The following is a 21,196-nucleotide window of genomic DNA, read 5'->3' as shown; positions in this document are numbered from 1 at the left end:
ATGAAAAATCTTTGATTATTATCCAGCTCCACTCATTACAGCACACACATAATGCACATGTCCCTCTTCCCCCAGGTGCGGGTTCACACACAAAAAAGGGGCCCCCTTATTTCAAGGCCGGGATCTGCCGCTGGGTACTGGCTAATTTGAAGCCAGGGGTAGCCCTGCGATGAACTTGCCTCACTATTCAGGGGAAGCTGGAAATACTCCTACCAGGAGCCACTTAATGCTACGGAAACCAAAGATAAGCGCAAGTCTGATGGTCCACTAGGTTCAAATGCAGACTAAAAAAGCGTGAATGGGGTACGGTAAAACTCTTTAATATGGACACCAAAGGAGCAGGGAAGAGTGTCCATATTATGGAGGTGTTCACATTACAGAGGTTTGTAATGTATGACTTTTGGTCTCTTTTGGATCAAGTAAACTGATTGTAATAGGTGGGGGTTGGGGGTAAAATTTACAGTTGTGTTTGAAAAGAGAGGTTCAACTGTTCATCTTGAAACTTCCGACCGGTTAGCTCAGTTGGTAGAGCGTCGGACTACTGTGCGGGAGGTTTTGGGTTCGACTCCCAGACCGGACCAACACTCAGGGTCTTAAAATAACTGAGGAGAATATGCTGTCTTTGCAATGGCATCTGCAAATGGTTAGATATTCTAGTTATCTTAGATAAGAAGGATAAACAGTAGGCCCCGTCTCACAATCCTTGCACATGTTATAAATTCTGTGGGAGGTTAAAGAACCCACACACTCTTAGTAAAGAGTAGGGGACGTAGTCCCTTGGGTGTAGTGGTTTATCTTAATTTCACACTCAGATAGGGGGCATCATTACTCATTCCTTCATTACTTGTAAACTGCACCATAAGAAGTCTGGCAAAGTTCTACAACCAGTGTTGTAAAATTATCCTTGAAAATCCCAGAGGGGAGTGGATAATAAGAGATATGTATGTATTTGCCATAAAGTTCACCTACCAACTTTCATGTAAGACTTATAAATAAAATTATGCTTCAGTTATCACTCCTTCGTGCAATTCCTGCTGATATGCACCCCCAGAGGGTAAGCCATTCATGTTACAGTGGTGTATATTTTCATAACGTTCATCATTTAGCCCTTTATGTAACACTTACTGTGGTGTATTCCATAGAGTTCATCTATCAGCCCTTCATAAGTGAGCTGGGTGAATAATGGAGTCAGCAAGTCTACATTACGGTCTATCAACAGAAGAGTGTCAATCTGTGGTGAGACTTGATTTTCTGAATCAGCTGCTTCTCGCTTCTTGCGCATCATCATGTCCAAGACACGCTGAGGAGAAAAAAGTGTGATTTTAACCAAAAGTGTGAGTAAAAAAGGTGGTGAGTGAAATTAGTGAGTTTCCCCACAGGTTTTGTCTCATGTCAAACGAGAGAAAATGTAATGTGCGAAATTATTTCCTTATTTCCTAAGTACTTACGGTATCTCATTTATTTCATTAACCATTAAAAAATAGAATAAAAGACAAATTGTGATACAAGTCAGACTATGTTTTTTGAATTTTCCTTCAGGGTTTGAAGCCTTCATGTTATCTTAACTGGCAAAATTTCAAATAAATGATGAAAGTTAATACTACATGATTCGAGTACTGGGCAAATGTAAGTTGTCAGTTTCTTTTAAGACTTGATTCTTGACTCTATTCTTGAGATTTAAGATGCTATTTGAGATTCATTGTATAACATTGCCAACTGGAGTGAGGTAAGAAAAACATAGCCCAGTATCCACTGAGAACCAAATCACCTTACAAATTGTGAGTTGTTGGCTTGTGTTTTGATTTAGCCCTGTAGGTGATTAATTAGTAATTTCATCTAGTTCCCTTCCCCTCCCCACCACCTCCTCATTGTAAAGTTGGTTCCTGGTTTTGTGCTTCAGATCATGAGTTCACTTCAAAATTCTCATATTATAAATACCGGTAAATGTTATTCAAGATCCAATCATTTTCCAAAAGCAAAATTCCTTCTGAAAATAAACCCTCCTAAAATGAGCACTCTCCAAAAATATAAGCCCCCCCCCCCCCCCCAAGAGACGGTAAATGAACAAAAATAACCCTATGGCATATTTTCACAATTGTTAAAAAAGTAAAAGTCTAGTTTTTGTATCATATTCTAGCCGTATTCATACAAATGTTTTACTCTAAAAATGAAACAGACTACTTATATATTTCATTCACACCTTGGACATGGTTCCTTTAGTATAAATCTTTGGAATTGTGCCATATAATGTTTGAAGAGTCATCAAGGAGTTGGCAACATAGAACAAGGATGTGTAGTCATTCTCCAAATAGCACTCCTACAAAACAAAACAAAAATGGGCAAACAGAACTGAAAGTTAGACTGTCTGAAAGAGTGCTTTCCAAATAACTGTGAAAAAAAAACATTATTTCCAAATTCTAATTTGACCTGGATAGAGGAACCACGTGAAAACCAGTAAGGGCTGTCGTGCCAAAATGTTGTCAATTTATTATGTCAAAGGGGTGGGAATGTTCACGGTGGACACAAAGTGACCCAAAAACGCTCACCTTTATTCATCTTTTTCGTTTTTGATACTGGCTACTTGAAATTTTGCACAAATATAGAATTCGTCATTCTGAAAAATCGTATGTTTTTTGTTTTTCGAATTTCATCAGTTTTTCGATTTTCGTCATTTTCCCGCCAAAAAATTCGAAATTCGATAAAACAAAAAACATGCGATTTTTCAGAATGACGAGTTCTATATTTATGCAAAATTTCAGGTAACCAGTATCAAAAACGAAAAAGATGAATGAAGGTGAGCGTTTTTGGGTCACTTTGTGCCCACCGTGGTTCACATCTCTTTTAGGGTCATCAACTATAGATTTTGGTATTGACAAGGGTGGTCAGGGCTTATGTTTATACTCTTCAAGGAGGGATACAAATTGTTTTGGTGGTTTAGCTCAATATTAATACATATTACAAGAAATCTTTCAAAGATGAAAGCTCTCTCTCATTTGTCTATTAGGAGACACATGAGACTTGACCCACACCCAGATTGGTCTTCTTTTTTAATTATACTTATCTGGGTCAAGTTTCCAAAAAATCATTTTACCCCTTATACCTTAAGGTAACTATTGTTAGTGGCTACTAATTTTAGCGATTTTAGCGAGTTGGGCCAAAATTGCCAAATTTAGTACTCGCTAAAATTTGTCTCAGTCAGATTTAATACACGTTAAATTAATACCCCCGCCCGCCAGAGGAATACAAAATTACATATAGTGGCCCTGTTCAACTATATGACAACATCAAAAGGTAGGGCAACAATTAAGAAGGATTGGGAAAGAGCTGGGGTCGCCGGCATCGTGGAGAATATGACTGATTACCCTGACGAGGTCTCACTTTCTAACATTTGCAATTCACTTTTAATTGTTCTTTCTGACAATGATAATGTTCGTTCAATTTTAAGTGACTCTGTTCTATTACCGAACATTTATTTCCATCTCAGCTCTATATTAAAATTGTTGTTGTTGTTTTAATTTTCGGAAAATCGCTAAATTTAATAGTCGCTAAATCTTGCTTAGAAAAAATCGCTAAAATTAGTAGTCACTAAAAATAGTAACCTTATTAAAGGTATTTATACCCCATATACCACTACCCTCCCTCATCCCTGAGCCCCTCTGGAGATGTATTTAAAATCATGGAAAATAAATTACTATATTTAGAGAGGAAGCCACATCAGCGCTCGCTGGTTTTCATGCGGGTCCTCTGTCCAGGTCGAATTGGAATTTGGAAGTGTTGGTTTTTTAGGAGGGAGGAAAACCGGAGAACCCGGAGAAAAACCCTCGGAGCAAGGCGAGAACCAACAACAAACTCAACCCACATATGACACCGGGCCGGAATCGAACCCGGGCCACATTGGTGGGAGGCGAGCGCTCTCACCACTGCGCCATCCCTGCTCCCCAAAAATCCACTTGTAACTAATGCAAATCAGAAAGAAACTTTAAGCGTAGCGTTCTAAGTAGGTTTTTTAGTTAATTCTTTCTTTTGTATTCAAGTTAGTTTTTAATAATAGTTTTTAATTCTTAGGTATTTTTCGTTTTATTGTATATAGTCTTATTAAGTATTTTTAATCTTAGTTAGGACCTTTCTGAAAACCACTGTATAGTGAATGAAGGCTTCCTAATAAAAGATTATTATTATTATAGAGAAGATCACTTTATATGGATACTTGTTTTTTATTTTATATACCTTGAAGCTAGTGTCCATTTCAAGTGACAAAACATCGCTATCCAGGGGTATCAGTTCCAAGGGGTATTCATCAATGTTAACAAATGACACATTGCGCTCCTGCAAACATAATAATGAATTAAAAGTAGCATTAAAGCACTCATCTTGAATATTAGACTGCTTGTTGCTAATGACTGTTGTACCTAACATGTTCAAAAAATTGGTTTAAATAAAATGAAGGAAGTAGGCCCCTTCACTAAGCACCAACAGGCAGCTACTTTGATCACCAAATTTTCAGGAGGAGTAAATAGAAACAAAGATTCTTCGGTACACTACTGCAGTGTGTTTATTCTTTGTCCTGGTTAACAGGAGTCTAAAAAACTGATAATGGCATACCTGCCAACTCTCCGGATTTTCCCGGGATCTCCAAGTTTTTTAATATCTGTCTGATTTTCTCACAGTATTCATGCATTGTCTTAAATGATATCCTTAAAATGCAAAGATTTCTAGATGTCTCCAGATTTTTGTACTCTGGGGGTTGGCAGGTATGTAATGGTAGAAGTTCAACGTCAAAGTGAATAGTACTTAACAAAATATATACACTATAGATTATTATCTGGTGTCTACATATATTTATTATAACAACAGTTACATCAATTCATGTAATCACCATAGCAGGCAGCCACAAACTACATTTACCTGTTAATTAAATAAAAATAATCTATAATAATTATTATTTTCTTACTTACAGCAAGTTTTCTTTCACATAACATAGTTTTTCTTGGAACAAACAAGATAGTGAACTCTTTTTTCTTGCTTTCTCTGCCTTCCTCACTAAGAAATTAGAGCAAAACAAAAAAGAAAGCTACAGTAATTCTTCTATGAACTGCTTCCAGGAATTTTTCTAGACACTACTACTGACAACAGTGACAAGGCTGTATGTAACAATATCACTTAAAAAATGTCTGCAGTATGTTTTGTATTCTCAAGCCTCTGAAAAGGAGAAAGAATTGTAGTTTCCCAAAACTGTGCCCCTGGTGCATAAATGGAAAAATGTTTGCTGCCAAAGCACAATGTTCCTGAAAAAACTCAAAATCATTTGTTGTTTTGCTTCCACCAAACACTGTTGGGGAAACATTAAGGAAACAACATTTGTGGAACAATGTTTTGTCATTTGCTAGGAACATTAACGCAGCTTTGCTCATTTGGAAAACAAAATAAGAACTTTTCATTGCAAGTAACAATTTCATTCCCAGAGCCTTGTTCCTCCGACCAGTGGTCAGGAAACTCAGTGGCTCTGGGCTAACCCACAAGTGCGAGGCGAGGCTAAGTTGGTAACGAGAACCCAGGCCTATTCTGGTTCTGGTTTGATTGTGAATGTGTGGCAGATATTGTCAGTGGTGAATGAACAAGTTTTCAACACCCAATCAGATTCAGCCATCTTTTTGGCAGGCATTCAGATTAGCCCAGAGGTTCCAATCCCTGGCTCAGACCAGACTGTGCAAGTAATACATGTGCAAAGCCAACATTAAACAAAACCGTAACAGTCAAAGCTCTAGTAAGCGGACACCCTCGGGGCTGGCCGCTTACGAGAATGGTTCTTGTAAGCGGCCACTAGAAGTGTAGGGGAAAGATGGCGGCTTACGGGAACTTGCCCAACTAACAATAACCGGGCAGACGTGGATGACGACAAAACAAGCACTAAAATATGATACTTAAATTACTGTTAAATCACTGTGACGAATGGTAATGTGAAGTTTATTCACAAAAACAAGATACAAGGGTAGTTAATAGGATTTTCTTTGGGCTGTCCGCTTACGGGAGCTTAAAAACAAAGAAAAAGTCTAAGTCGTAATCTCTGAAAGTGTCCGCGGGCGCTTACGGGAATGTCAAGCATGTAAGGCTCGAACCAATCGTTTTAAACATAGCTTTTTTCCTTCTATGGCAAATTTTTAATATAGTTATAATAGATTTTAATAGTTGTATTTTTAATATAGTTATAATAGATTTTAATAGTTGTATTTCTAATAATTTATCTCTTTGTAAATTTTTACGCAATTCAGTTTTTAGACTGTCATGTAAGAATATCAATAAACTATCTATCTATCTATCTGTCCGCTTACAAGAATGTAAAAATACAGAGTTTCAGACAAGGCGGCCGTAAGTAGAGCTGTCCGCTTACGAGAGTGTCTGTCAATAAGAGAGCTTCGACTGTAGTCACTCTGCACAAACATTAAAGCCACTGAAGACAACAACACATTACAGACTTCCTCTTTTGTTATGAGTTTAAAGTTGTATTACCTGAGAACATTGTCAGCAATTATGTCCATCAATGAGGGTTTAGGTCTTGTTATGAAAATAACATTATGGACTTGAGATGGAGGCAGCCGGCCAGGACGGAGAGGAAACATGACTTCAACCTCATGTTCCTGGCAAATAAAACAAACACAACTTATAAAATGATAATTAAATTAAAATCATAATAATACATACTAATCAGGACTCAGACTAACCTACTGGCAGCAGGGGTATTTTTGCAGAATGCAGAATGCAGAATAATGGTCAGCGGTTTGCTCACAGTTAGTTTTCACTCCTGTTTGCTTGCGGTTGGCTCTCACTCTGGTTTTGCTTGCGGTTAGCTTTTATTTGTTGGTTAGGGTCCCAAGGGTATTGTACTATTGCCATTCCATCAATCGACCATTCCATCAATTAACCATTCCATCAATCAACCATTCCATCATTCTGGGTTCTGCATTCTGCATTCTGCAAAATACCCCTGCCTTTAACGTGTTCATACCTTGAGTAACTTGTACTCAGCAATCAAACCAAATGGTCCAGTCAGCTTGTCATCCCAGACTATGGCCTGTTAAAAAATAACCAAAAGAAAAAAGAAAATTATTATTAAATTTGATGCTTTGACCAGCATCCCAGATCATCTTTGGAGACAGTTTCTCCGTAGTTGCGTAGAGCCAAGAATTGACGATTCAGCTCTGTTAGTATACCCAAGATAAAATCAACTGACAAAAAGCCTTCCGCTCTCCCACAAAAGAAGTGTAGTTACGGGGTCCCAAGGGACAAATGGTCCCCAGAAATGTGGATGCACAAACCCACATTGTCCTTTGTCTTGTTAATTAGGACATGTACCCCCCTGCATTTCCCGCTTATAAGCCCCCCCGGTTATAGACCCATCTATCTGGAAACAAAAAATACATCCCGTTATAAGCCCTCCCGGATATAAGCCCCCCCCTTTGCCGGATGACAGTATTGAACAGGGCTAAATGTTGCTTTATTATGCGTTTTTTACGTAGAAACGTATTTCGATCAACACTCCCGTGGCTCGTTCCAAAAGGTTTTTTTATTCCGCTTATAAGCCCTCCCGAATATAAGCCCCTCCGCTTATAAGCCCACCCAAAACCGCTTACGAAGTTGTATAAGCCCAGGGCTTATAACCGGAATTTTACGGTATGTAAGAATCTATCCGTCACGGATATGTCACGGATCCATCACGGACATAGCCGTCACATGTTTTTCCAAATTTGACCGTCACGGGTTTTACCAACAGCCCCCAGTTGGGGGGTGCATGTCCTAACTGGCTGGTCGAATGATTCCAGCATAATTTTTTCATCTCTAAAGTATTGAAACATAATGGATCCGGAGCTAGGATTGTATGGCATTTCAAAAAAGCGATAACAACGACCTTTAGTGGAGGTTAAAATTTGCAAGTTTTGATTTCTCCTTGCAAGAAAACAGACTATGGAACATTCAACGAATATGCAAAGGGACTTTAATTTTTAGATTGATCACACATTTTGAAATCTAAAGCACTGTAGCTTACAAGAAACGTAAAGATTAATTTACTTCGCATTACCTTAGATCCAGGTTGTTTATTTAAGCACTGAAGAAGCTCTCTTCTCGCACATTCCCGCAGCAATCCTACGTTAACTCGGCCACTAGACAAGTGACTCCCTCCCGCAGCCGCCATGTTGTTTTCTTCTAAATGTAATACCGCTGAACGTTTGCGAATTTGCGCCTTCTACTTTGCAGACGTTGCAGAATCGAAGACAGGCTGATTCGAAGACTTCTAAACACAAGAATTTCCATTTTTATATGGCTTGCTTTTTGTTTCATCCCAGGGTAGTAAGCTTAACTGCCCTTACTAGCATAAGATCTAAATTTTGCTCTAATTTGATTCCAAAATATGGAGTTACAAGAGCGATCGTGACGAAAGCGAAAGACAATTCACAACTTCAGTTTACAAGATGGCCGGCTTCCGTGCAGGTCAGATTGCTTTCTTCGAAAGCTTCTGGGAGATCTAGAACCTTTAAAGTGTTCAAATATTTGTGCCTGGCTGGTGGTTTCGTGTTTTGGTCTTGTGTTACGGTGACTTTTACGTTGTATGCGACTGGACGGCTTCAACTTGGATTGGAGAAGACACCATTTATCTCGCCTCAAATGGCGACTGTCTTCCAGTTAGATCCCAAAGACTTGGCAGAAGGAGGAAATGTCATGGAGGAAAAATCCGAGGAAATGAGACAGAAGGAGTCTGCTATTAAGGCGGCATGGGCCAAACTGAAAAGCGAGGAGGCTTTTCGGAGAAAATTTGGAGAAAATGTGGAAGTTAGTGGTTATAAATACAACATACATGTAACAGAACCCACTAGAGCTGGAACCAGTGATGATCCAGAGTTATTAGCAGAGGAAAAACACAGAAACAATGTCCATGTAAACAAAGACAAATGGAAAGTGTGTCTTTTTGTTGATGGTTCCAAATCATCTGGTTTGGTCACTATGGTATTTCATAAAATCAACACAGAATTTCAAGATGACCTGAATTGGATCCCAGTTTCTCTTTTAGTAGAAACTCTTCCAAGCACGGGTGTCAAGCTCTGTGATATCTCCGCGCCACTCCCCAATGGTATTACAAAGTTCACACGACTGTTTAATGATGACTAATCTGTAGGTTTTCGTCAACCTCGGTGCACACTAGTAATAACAACTACAACCCTTGTCAGAAGTATTGGCACAATTTCCAAATTTACCCAAGCCTGATTCTCAGACAGTCCCTGTCATGATCTGGGCCAGGTTGTTCAATAGGCGATTAACACTAACCCAGGATTAAAAGATGATTGAGGTTTTAATTTCTCTCTTTTTTAAAATGTTTTCCATAGCTAATGTTTTGTGAAGTTTGAGATTGATCCACGTCAAAACTGGGGTACAGAAAATATAAACAGAAAACCTCAACGAAATGTTATAAAATTGAAACCAAATTTCACACTTCATTATCATCATCATCATTATTTTCTCACGCGTTTCTTCCACTAATTTCCAATCCAACATGTCTCACCTCTTACTCCGCGACACTTATAGACAATATATTCACTTATCCTGGATTAGCTTACCATATAATTTTACTCGAATAAGCGCCGCGGCGCTTATTCAATTTTTCGCGCCTCAAGTGCGGCGCTTAATCGAGGGCGGCGCTAATTTGAGGGCGGCGCTTATTTAAAATTTGGACGCCATAAAGAATCTTATATTTTGTAGTTATCGAAAATAGTATCTTTGCATTGTCAGTATTCGTCTCTTGCTGAAGAGAGAAGTGGCGCTAGCTGTTCTGGCAAAGTTCGCGGCCTTCACACATTTACAGAACTACGTTTTGTAAGAATGTTGGATAGAAAAACTAATGTGCGAGCAGTAAAACAATTACTTCGAACTACAAAACATCGCTTTTGATGAAAACATGTTTGTTTTAGAGCTGCTTTGTAGTGCTGTTTTTAGTTAAACGGAATTTCTCAAATAAGCCCCGCATCGAGACTGCGGCGCTTATTCGGGGGCGGCGCTTATTAACTTTATTGTCCCAGATGCGGTGCTTATTCGGGGGCAGCGCTTATTCGAGTAAATACGGTAATCGTGCTTTGAACAACCCGGCCCTGAGAATCAGGCTAGGGTTATTAGACCTGTGCAAACCCCTAACCACGTAGATGGTTGGTGTGCCAGCTTCGCAGGGATGGGACTGGAGTTGATGTAAGAACGCCCAGCCACCATTTTGAAAGTGGAGTAGACCCTGGGAACGAGGTTGAAAAAGAAGCATAATCTATTCTGAAGTTGTTTTGTCCTTCTTCTTGTTTTATAGTTTTATAAAAAATAGACTGAGTGTAACCAGCTTTTTTGGCCACAACTAAGAATTTATAAGGAGCATCATTCAACTTCTGGCATAAAGCTGGTGTGACATGTTTGCAAGGGCTCACACTGCAGTCTGATAAGTCGATTATTAGATTAAACAGTTAGGATTTTTTTTTTGAGGATTTAAAAAAAAATTAATATGTAGTTTTACATACTGTCAGGTGAATTTTGTGTTACTCAACTATGATTGGTATCCCTTTGAATTTTAATAAGGGAAGGCAACTAATCCTACCTCTTCTTATTCATAATTGAACTTGATAAATACTTGTTATGTACATTGTTAGCTTTCCCTTTTGTGGCGGGCTACTAAGACATGAAGTGGAACAATTCTTTGCCACACAAAGCGACTTGATGTCAGGACACTGATTGGTTTTGTTATTGGTTTATTTCCCCTTGTATGGGAGAGGGGGGAATTCCACAATTGATACTAGGGTGATTGTTGGAAATTTTGAAAGGAACTCTTGTCTTAAATTTATTTTCACCCATAGTCAGGTGTCAATTCCAAAAAGTAGTTCCTAATGTTTTGTTGTTGTTGTTGTTGTTGTTGTTGTTGTTGTTGTTTCTGGCTTATAGTTAATACCATAAAAAGGAGATATATTCCAGATAACTTTTGTGGTGGTAATTATGTAGATTAAAAACCTTAGTAGCCTGGGATTATTGATCACCCCAGACATTTTCATATGGGTGCCCCTGAGTATTTTTAATTTGCTATATGCAAAGAATATCCTATTGCAATAATCACACAGAGGAACAACCACATGTGCACTTATTGCTGTAGGGTAGTAACACTGAATCATTATCAGAATCCCTGGCACAAAGTTAACTGGGCAAAATAAGTACATGTAAAGAGTATATGGGTCATTTACTGTTGAGAAAGTTTTATAAATTATGTACATACAATTATACATGTAGGTCTATATAAATTGGACTCACCTTCAAGCAGTGTTTTATTACACTGACAACCAGTACAAATCTAAATAAATATTATCTGCAAAAGGTGTTTTGTAGCATGGGTTTAATGTAAAATTTTAAATGTGAAATATGAATAAAAATTGTAATAAAATTCAAATACCTAGCTAGCTATAATAAACATACATAATTTTCACTGTTTGTGTTTTTTGTTCCTTATATCCAGTCCAATTCTCAGATGCCCTAAAAAAGGGTGTGGCCAATGCATTAATATTCCTCCATCAGATTATTAAATTATATTGTATTTAAATATAAAGCACAGTAGATCTAAGTAAGCCTTGATCTAATTATTCATTTTTCCAAAAATGAGGCTCACAAAAGCCTCAGAATCGTGCTTAAGACAGTATCTCTGAATTCTATGCGAGCCTTCTTCTTAGTGAAGGGTGAGCTGATTAGAGATTAAGTGCGGGAATAGGAATTACATCTACATTTTTAAAAATTTTATTTAGTCGGTTAAGTCGTAAGACATCACACCAACTTGGATAAATGGCCCTATTGTATATGAGATTTGGTGGACAGATGTCATTAGTAATGACATCCGAAATATATTTTAACAGTTTTTCAAAGTCAACCTTGCACTGGAGAGAATAAAAAACTATGTACTACTCTAATCTATTACACTAAAGTGATTGACTTGTGGCATTAATAAATTAAAAGCGTCCCCACTTCGCGATAACGGTGTCAGCAGAACCCCCTGGCCTTGGCGGACCCGTCTTTGCCAGACCCTAACTATTTTCAAAAAGTTTACTCTATCCTTTTTCGATCTCTCAAATATCGCTTTTTTATCTGTTCCATTGAAGTATTGTGGCTAATTGGGAGATAACTTAAAAATTCTGTAGGATTTTTTTGCAATTGCAAACCTATAAAACCCTAGACACAAAAAGCCGGATTTTTTTTAGGATTTTTAGAGCATCAGGAGATTTTTAGAAATTTCGGGGATTTTTAGAAAAAATGGGATTTTGGGGGGATTTTTAGATGATTTGGAAGAAAAATTGTTCTATTTTCTTTGCCGCTTTATTTAAAATTCCTATGAAATGATAATTTTGTCGCATTCTTTACTTATTGGTGACTATTAGACTGCAATCCGTGTTTCCTATTTCTAATGCACCCCATCATTCCAAGGGAATTGAGCCATTTGAGTGCCTTTTGAAAATGTGTACCGTGCCATTTCTTTTAAAGGGAGAGCCGAGAAAATTTTGGGATATTTAGGGATTTTTAGAAAATTTTGGGGATGTTTAGGGATTTTTTGAGGGATTTTTAGGGGAAAAACTGGGAATTTCCAGATAGATTTTTAGAGCCTTTTTTGGGATATTTGTGTCTAGGCCTACCTGGTATATTGTATCATCTCCCCACTCCACCCCAGGAAAGGCAAAAATGCTGTAAATGCCTCCCGCGGCCGCGGGTTCATTTTCCCGCCCTTTCTTCTTCTTGCTAGTAGCGGACCAATCAGATGTTTTGTAGCTGATGACGTTGTCTGAGGGATTTTTTTTCCTTCGAGATGAGTTCGGAGAATTTTTTTTCTTTGCGGTTTTGCAAATTTTCTCCCTCGAAAATCCCTAAAAAGTGAAGTTGTTCTTATTCAAAACAGTAACGCCGGTTAGGAGAAACTTGGAATATCACTGGGCTTTGGCCACTGAAATTTTGTCAGTGCTGGAAAAAGGTAAGCTTGTTAAAAATAAGTTCAATGAGGGCGAAAAGTTTATTCGGCTGGAATCTTCACTGCGTCAAACAATGTAAAATGTTTGCATTTATACAAATGAAAGGGCTTTTATACTGTTAGCAAAACAAAAACAACTGCCGTGCAAAACATTTGTGAAGCTGCCTGAAAAGCCTTTTTTTTCCTGTTGTTTCCGTACTTCTTTGACATAACTGGCGGAAAACTACAGCTTTCTCAAACCGTGAGTCACTGTGTAAATTTGTTGTCAAAGAGTGGGATAAAAAGTTGTTTCTAAAATAAAATGTTCTGTTTGATCAAATTTGAATGAGACAGAGTTTGCTGTCCATCGGCTGGGTTTTACTTTAGAGCATTTTTACAATTATGTAGACCAAGAATAGGTCATCCAATCCTTGGTAAAACCGAATTATATTTTTTTTAGTTCAGATTAGTAGAAGAAGCGAAAAGGTGAGATGAGTGGAACATTGTCTGAATACGAGCTTTTGCGACTGAGAAATATAAAGAGAAACCATGAATTCATGAAAAGCCTGGGTGAGTATTTTTTATAACTAGTAGACTATAAACAATCGTCCATTATGGAATTTGTTGCGTGCGTTTTCAGTTAAAGTTATAGTACTATACAAAACCCGGGACAAAAAAAAAAGTGCCATGCAGGGATAGAAAGACTGATGAGAATTTTGAGTTCACTGATTTGTACGGGAAAAGTTTTCTGGTGGCAAGGCAATTCAAATTAACAACTTCGACTAATGTACTACGTAACTGACTAACGTATCTGCAAAGACGAAATACTTGTGGTTTTTTCTCATTCTTCAGGACTTCCTGTCCCTGCAATTCCAGCTGGACTCCCAAGTCGCCCACGAAAAACGCCTGCTAAAAAGCGTAAGACCTTATCCGTTGACCGTGAGAGCGAAAGTTCAAGTGAAAGCAGTGATGACAGTGATGAAGATTGGGTTCCAGGATCAGAAGAAGTTAGAAAACGAAAGAAAATGATAAAACGCTTTCTTCCAGGTAGCTCAGCTAGTTTAATACTTGTGAAAATGCACATAAGAACAAGAAATGGTTTGTTCCGAAGTTAAAAGGTGACTGTTGCTATCCTTTGCAGAATTTAGACCAAAACCTCAGACCGTCCCTGTCCTAAAAGGAAGAAAGGAACCAAGTAAATTGGTAATAATAATTTGCCTGTTACAAGTAGCTATAACTGACGTTTATATTTGTATTGCTAAACGTTTGTGTTCGTATTGTGTGCAATGCCAGGATCTAATTTACACAAGCGCGAGGCTAAACCCTAAAATTAATTGGACATCGTTGAGACACTTTCTGACTGCAACATTGCGCGCAACGTGTGTCCCCTATCTGCAATATTGATTTTAGCTGAGAGCAAAAGAACGAGGTGCCCGTTCATTTTCTTGGCTACTTTTTCCGGCTTTAATGGACTTTTTTCAGTTCACTTTGATTGCGTTCTTCAAACTAAAATTTCTAATCATCCGCCGTATAAATACGGATTTATCTAGTTTTTTTTTTTTTGTCAGTGCATAGTTACGAACTAGATAATGATAATTTTAATAATGATAACTAGATAATGATAATTTAATGATAAGGATCTAATTTACACAAGCGCGAGGCTAAACCCTAAAATTAATTGGACATCGTTGAGACACTTTCTGACTGCAACATTGCGCGCAACGTGTGTCCCCTATCTGCAATATTGATTTTAGCTGAGAGCAAAAGAACGAGGTGCCCGTTCATTTTCTTGGCTACTTTTTCCGGCTTTAATGGACTTTTTTCAGTTCACTTTGATTGCGTTCTTCAAACTAAAATTTCTAATTATCCGCCGTATAAATACGGATTTATCTAGTTTTTTTTTGTCAGTGCATAGTTACGAACTAGATAATGATAATTTTCTTTAATTATGTGTTTTGCTCGGGCTAGAAAGGAGCCGGACCTCCTGTAAATAGACACCGTTATTATGTTATAAGACCAAGCATAAGTGTCAGCTTACAGAGGTTGGGAGGAAAAAAGGGGCGGAGCGATACTGAGGGGGTAAAGTGGCCAGAAATGTTCGTATACAGAAAAATTGGTGTTCTTTCGTGTCTAAATGAGGTGACTAAATGAGGTTAACTGGAATCGAAAGGGCTACGTACCTTGCTTTGCATTTAAGAGCGGTCGCACTTTACTTTTTGTTTAGGTCGTAAAAAGTTCAGTGAAGCTTATTTCAAAGTACTAATGATGTTTAGGAAAATATTTAAGTATAACCTTGTGCAAGTTTTACAAATGAACAAATTGAGGTCATTGTGATATATGAAAAACAAAAACATTTCACCGTCTAGTTTTTGAGATTTTAGCCTCCAAAGTCAAATATAAGGTATCTTTGACCACTTTGGACGTTGCTATGGCAACGATTTTTGACATCACGGTGACTTAAATTTGTTTATTGGTAAAACCTCTTTAATATATAAACCATTACGAGCCACCAGTTCTTTAATTTTCTGGTTCAGTTGTTTTCCTGTGGTTTACGATACAGGTGGAGAACGAAGAGAATGACTCTAGCGCATTTGATGAGCTTGGTAGATTGGGAGAAGAACTGGACTTCAATTTAGTAGAAAAAGAATCGATCTCTGGAAAGCAAGGGGCAAAAAGTGGAAAGAAAAAGTCAACAGAGCAACGTACTCAGTACGCTACTCGAGGAAAAAAGCATTCCTACTGCGAGGCTGAAGTTCCCGATGATGACCACTACATCTGTAAGTTTATAGACGATGAGTGCAACTTGCTTTTTTGCTCAAAAACGCGGATATAGCGAACATTCGCGGATAGGCTAAGAATGTCTTTACTTTACTTGTAAAATACGTTTGGTTTTGTTCGGGAGCAATATTTTGTTGAACAATTCTTTTTAAAATTTCAATTATTATCGCACCTTTTAGTCTGTGAAGAATGTCAAGACCTCCACTATGGTGATTGTCCAGTACATGGGCCTTTGCAAATCATAGAAGACAGAACTCAGGAGGGAAATTCTAACTTGTCCTCCGCAGTGGCTTCACTACCCACAGTCCTTGAAAGAAGCAATTCTTCAATTCCTGGAGCAGGTTTAGGCGTTTTCAGTACAGCAGAAATTCCAAAAGGAGTACGATTTGGTCCATATAAAGGAAAAAAGATAGGATGGCAGCATATAACAGATAAAACAAATACAAGTTACATGTGGGAGGTAGTGTATTAAAAAAAAGATAACGATCCAGACGATAGTTACATGTATATTAACGTTGGAGGCACTCCTAGTCCAGCAGAGAATGTCTATTTTTCAAATAACACTCTTTTTGTCACTTGTCCAGTCTTGTGATTATATACGGTTTCCTTACTGCGAACATTTATATGGGGTCTTTGACTCTTTCACACTGATCCGACATCGTCGTTTTGGCTCTCGATTTTATTCAGTTATAACTTCTTTACTATTTGTCATGATTGTTTATTAATTGCCAATGAATTGTAATAAGCAATATGAGACGCACGAGCGTATGAATTTATCAAAAGGGCTGCAAGTTGGTAAGATAAACAGTAACATAAGATAAAGAGTAAGTCCGCATTCAAGCCAAGGAAGCCGTAGACCCAGCGCCTGGATCTTCCAGTAGCGTGAAGTGGTTTCTGTAGCACAAAGGCGATAACGAATATTGCTTCCCACTCCTCCATTGCCATTGCAGTCCTTAAGCTAGCAACATCTTGTGCCAGTTGCATGCACTGGTCTGTTAATATCATAATGTAGAACATAATGCACCTCATAATTTTTTTAGTTTTAATGTTATATTTTGCTTCATGTCAACAGTCGAGAAGAATAAGAACTTAGAATGCACCGGCAAGCCTTATGAAAATACCTAAACCGTTTACAAGGTTTATCGAAACAGTTAAACTTTTACTTAATTTATAGATTGTTAAAGATGGCAAGTTCAGTCATTTCGTGGATGGTCGAGATGAAAATGAGAGTAACTGGATGCGCTTTGTAAATTGCTCTCGTTGCGAGGACGAACAGAACTTGGTAGCCTATCAGTTTAGAGGCGAGATCTACTACAGAACTTACAAGCCTGTAAACCCAGGAAAAGAACTGCTAGTATGGTATGGAGAGAGTTACGCTAAAGATTTGGGGATCTCTCTCTTTGATGACCAAGCAAACGAAAGAAAAGGTAAATCGATAATATCAAAAGCCTTTTCTCACTTAAATTTTTTACTTTAGATTCACAAACAGCAGGCGAATGCAGGCGAATCTTGGTAGCTGTATTCGACTTTGCAAAGTCGTAGATCTATTGTGCTAATAACAACTACAGTCAACTCTCTCTTAACGGACACCTGTATAAGACGGACACCTCCATAAGACGGACACCTGGTGATGGTCCCTGCCGTTTTTCAGTCATTTTACTGTACCAAAACTCTCTGTAAGACGGACACCTCTCTAAGACGGACAACGGACACTTGAAACAGCTAACGGACACGCACAAAAAGTTATTTTTTAGTGAATAATACTTCAAAACATGGTATCGACATATATCATAGTAAGTCAGCGCCTTTAGAATACCAAACTTACCAAAAACAATCCACTATAACGTATTACTTCTCTGCGCATGGGCACCAAAGAGATAGTTTTATACTTACAGTATTACTGTTTGTAATGAGCAAATGAGTCGATTTCTGATACTATTTTTGCTCCACTTTATAGGTTTTGCTAAAGTAAGCGAATTAAAACAGACGTGTATCCGTTGTGCATAGCCGTTCAGCTTTATCATCTCAAAATTTCTGGTGTCAGGTTACTTCGACTCTCTATAAAACGGACACCTCTCTAAGACGGACAGTTGGGGCCGGTCCCGACGGTGTCCGTCTTAGAGAGAGTTGACTGTACCATGATTACCTGCAGACGTGTCTCGTAGACACAACTAGTCATTGGGCCGTCATAAGTGGAATTTGTTTTTCTAGACAAAGTTAAATAAACTTTTGTGATGCGTCAATGGGCAAGTAGAGCACTTAGTTGATTATCAACTGGCTGCAGTTGATAGTGGTAAATAAACCGCCCTGGCAAATTTTGAAAAGCTGACGTGTAGAACGTCAGCCCTTCGTAAAAGTTTCGTCAGAGCAAAGTGCTGGGGCCACACTAGCCTGTGATTAGGCGTTCATTTTTTCGCGGGGGTGGAAAGAGAAAAACAAAACGCCTGATCGCAGGTTAGGGCACACAACGGTAGAACCTTATAGCCGGGGGGGGGGGGGGTTATAGATAGGGGGCATGCATAAGGTGGGACATTTGTACACGTAACTCCGTCCTAGCCATTTACTTTCGATTACACACAAGAGAGAACAAGGCGCTGGTTAAGGTGATTTGGAATTTTTACGATATTACTGTATCGGGGTTGAAATCAATCGAGGCGAACCATTTTCAATAATTACTCGTAAGCTACCTGATTTCAGTAACCTATCAGAAAAGCGTACTACAAAAAGCAATATCAGTTGCCGACTTGAGTAACTAAAATATATACTTGTAAATTTATTACACCGATAGTTTGAGTGATTTGAAGTTGATACTATAATTTCTTTAGCTAAGAAGAAATTCCGGGTGAATATTTCATTTTAGGTATCAAATATAATTTAATGTCACTCATTTGCAAAAAATAAATGCAATTTTTGTAATGATCGGTTCTGATTGCTTCCACATTTTCAATTTTTTTTTTTGTTAAAGAAATTTGCTACTTATTTTTCAGGTAATGCCTACACATGCGAGGGCTGTAAGAGAATGTACACATCAATAAACTTTCTTCAAAGACATAAGAAGCGCTGTTCTTCCAGGAATTTAAACTGGGAATGTTGAAAGTGCCAGAAAAACTTCATGACAGTTAATCATCTTAACATGCACATCCACCAGGTTCATGCAGATGAAAAGCAATACCAGTGCACGCAATGTAGTGAAGCGTTTAGCGACGCTAGGTCTCTAGCCACACACCTTCGAAGTCACAGTGGAGAAAAGCAATACAAGTATACACAGTGTGACACGGCATTTAACCAGGGAATTCATCTGACCAAGCACCTCCGTACTCACACAGGCGAAAAGCCATCTCAGTGTACTCAATGTAACAAGGCGTTTAACCGGCTTGGTGATCTGACCCGACACCTCCGTACGCACACAGGTGAAAAGCCATATCAGTGTACTCAATGTAACAAGGCGTTTAACCGGCTTGAACATCTGACCAAGCACCTCCGTACTCACACAGGTGAAAAGCCATATCAGTGTACTCAATGTAACAAGGCGTTTAGCCAACTTGGTAATCTGACTTCGCACCTCCGTACTCACACAGGTGAAAAGCCATATCAGTGTACTCAATGTAACAAAGCGTTTAACATGCTCCACAGTCTGACCAGCCACCTCCGTACTCACACAGGTGAAAAGCCATATCAGTGTACTCATTGCAACAAGGCGTTTAAGCAGTATATTGATCTGACCAGACACGTCCGTACTCACACAGGTGAAAAGCCATATCAGTGTACTCATTGCAACAAGGCGTTTAACCAGCTTAGTAATCTGACTTCGCACCTCCGCACTCACACAGGTGAAAAGCCATATCAGTGTACTCAATGTAACAAGGCGTTTAACATGCCTCATCATCTGACCACGCACCTCCGTACTCACACAGGTGAAAAGCCATATCAGTGTACTCAATGTAACAAGGCGTTTAACCAGCTTAGTCATCTGACCGCACACCTCCGTACTCACACAGGCAAAAAGCCATATTAGTGTTCGCAATGTAACAAGGCGTTCAACACCTTTAGTCATCTGACTATGCACCTCCGCACTCACACAGGTCAAAGGCCAGATCACTATATGCAATGCGAAAAGGTGTTTCGCGTCTTCCGTGCTCTGTCTAAGCACCACAGATCGATTTCACAAAGGTGAAAAGTAATCTCAAACAATTTCATGTACACACAGAACATAACATACCAACTCTACGCACTCCAAAACTCTGAAGGATTTTCTAAGCTGATTTTACGGCTTTTTTTGAAATGTTAGCACCATATTATCAAGTAGAACTGCAATTGTATTTAAGGTTTTTTCAAAGTTCTTTCGAGAAATACAAGTAGTATTTTAACAAACTGATTTGATAGACTCATTTGCCTATATTTTCTCATAACCTGCGAATGATTAGCATTCCTTTCCATTGAATCCAATTTCGAAGTAACAATTTCCTTCATGCTACAAGAGGACATTGGGGTTTGCGATATTGGCAAATTTTTCATGCGGTATTTCGGTAATTTTAATCATTAATTGCGGTATTCTCCAAACATACGAGATGCGTTTTCTTAGGGTTTCCCGACCATTTTTAGAAGTTTCTGGTTGTTTCGGAAGCAAGCTAAAACAGCCTATATTTTGTCAAACATTTTAATCCGCAAATTTACTGTTTTGACAACCAGTTAAAAGTCGTGTCATTGCTTCCGCGGTCCCGCCACTCGTTCTCGCCTCGTTTTTTGCCCTCGGGTCAATGAATCCGCCTCTATGGTAGCTTACTATGAAATTGCAGTATTTTCGGAATTTTTGCGATATTTGCCGAATTTTGTTTGTTTGTTAATGCGGTGTTCAGCGCTCATTTCCCAGCGCCTTTTCTGTGTTTTCTTGCCCAAGTATCATTTTTCAAGTGAAAAAATAGGCAAATCCCAGTACCTGCAGTTTACCCCATCAGGCCCCTCATAGACTGATCACATAGAAAGCGCGGTCAAATAAGGAGGCAAAGCAAAATGGCAAATATGTAACTCTAAATAGACGGTGGGTCCGTATCGATATGCGCTTAATAAACACGGCACGTCTAAAGAAAAAGAAGAAAACATAATTCCAGAAACATTCGTAACGCGCGCATGATTCCCAATTTTGCCATACTGGAAGCATGTTTCCAGAGCTAATTTTCGTCTCCAAGAAGCAAAATTTGCTTCTGCTTCTCGTAGAAACATTCCGTGTTTCCGCGCTGCATGGAACCATGTAAAACGAGGAAACACTTATGGAAACGTTTCCTCGATTTGCCGCGCCTTATAAAGTCCTCCATCGGTGGACTGTCGCTTAATGAACATTCAAGCCTCGAAGTTCAGAGCCAGGTCGTCCTTAGAACGATTTATAAGCTAATCTAAGCATGAATTTTTATTTCAATTTTATTACTTTTC

The 21,196-nt window shown here is 38.6% G+C and overlaps 5 protein-coding genes across 6 annotated transcripts in view; 4 read left to right on the top strand and 1 right to left on the bottom strand.

The window, feature by feature from the left end:
- The window catches only part of LOC144645318 (vacuolar protein sorting-associated protein 33A-like), a 70,602-nt gene that overhangs the window by 24,815 nt on the left and 24,591 nt on the right, over nucleotides 1-21,196 (top strand). The gene's annotated exons all lie outside the window — the stretch shown is intronic.
- LOC144645895 (vacuolar protein sorting-associated protein 33A-like) lies at nucleotides 1,103-8,195 on the bottom strand. Its single transcript, XM_078505420.1, has 7 exons — nucleotides 8,075-8,195; nucleotides 7,004-7,069; nucleotides 6,508-6,635; nucleotides 4,956-5,040; nucleotides 4,228-4,326; nucleotides 2,201-2,317; nucleotides 1,103-1,300 (listed from the first exon to the last, which is right to left on the bottom strand). Exons 1-7 carry the CDS (start codon nucleotides 8,186-8,188, stop codon nucleotides 1,103-1,105), a joined length of 807 nt encoding a protein of 268 aa, XP_078361546.1. The 5' UTR covers nucleotides 8,189-8,195.
- Nucleotides 8,278-9,223, top strand: LOC144645423 (uncharacterized). Its single transcript, XM_078505002.1, has one exon. The coding sequence runs from the start codon at nucleotides 8,314-8,316 to the stop codon at nucleotides 9,157-9,159; it is 846 nt and encodes a 281-aa protein (XP_078361128.1). The 5' UTR covers nucleotides 8,278-8,313; the 3' UTR covers nucleotides 9,160-9,223.
- LOC144645363 (histone-lysine N-methyltransferase PRDM9-like) lies at nucleotides 13,450-19,049 on the top strand. The gene is made up of 7 exons (XM_078504916.1): nucleotides 13,450-13,561; nucleotides 13,844-14,038; nucleotides 14,133-14,194; nucleotides 15,552-15,768; nucleotides 15,949-16,229; nucleotides 16,944-17,196; nucleotides 18,757-19,049. Exons 1-7 carry the CDS (start codon nucleotides 13,483-13,485, stop codon nucleotides 18,861-18,863), a joined length of 1,194 nt encoding a protein of 397 aa, XP_078361042.1. The 5' UTR covers nucleotides 13,450-13,482; the 3' UTR covers nucleotides 18,864-19,049.
- LOC144645410 (uncharacterized) lies at nucleotides 18,882-19,881 on the top strand. The gene has a single exon (XM_078504985.1). It carries the CDS (start codon nucleotides 18,882-18,884, stop codon nucleotides 19,782-19,784), a length of 903 nt encoding a protein of 300 aa, XP_078361111.1. The 3' UTR covers nucleotides 19,785-19,881.

This window comes from Oculina patagonica, chromosome 3 (genome assembly GCF_052425735.1).
Source record: "Oculina patagonica isolate OP01 chromosome 3, crgOcupat, whole genome shotgun sequence".
In the NCBI taxonomy this organism is placed as follows: domain Eukaryota; kingdom Metazoa; phylum Cnidaria; class Anthozoa; order Scleractinia; family Oculinidae; genus Oculina; species Oculina patagonica.
This window is presented reverse-complemented; position numbering and strand designations above follow the sequence as displayed.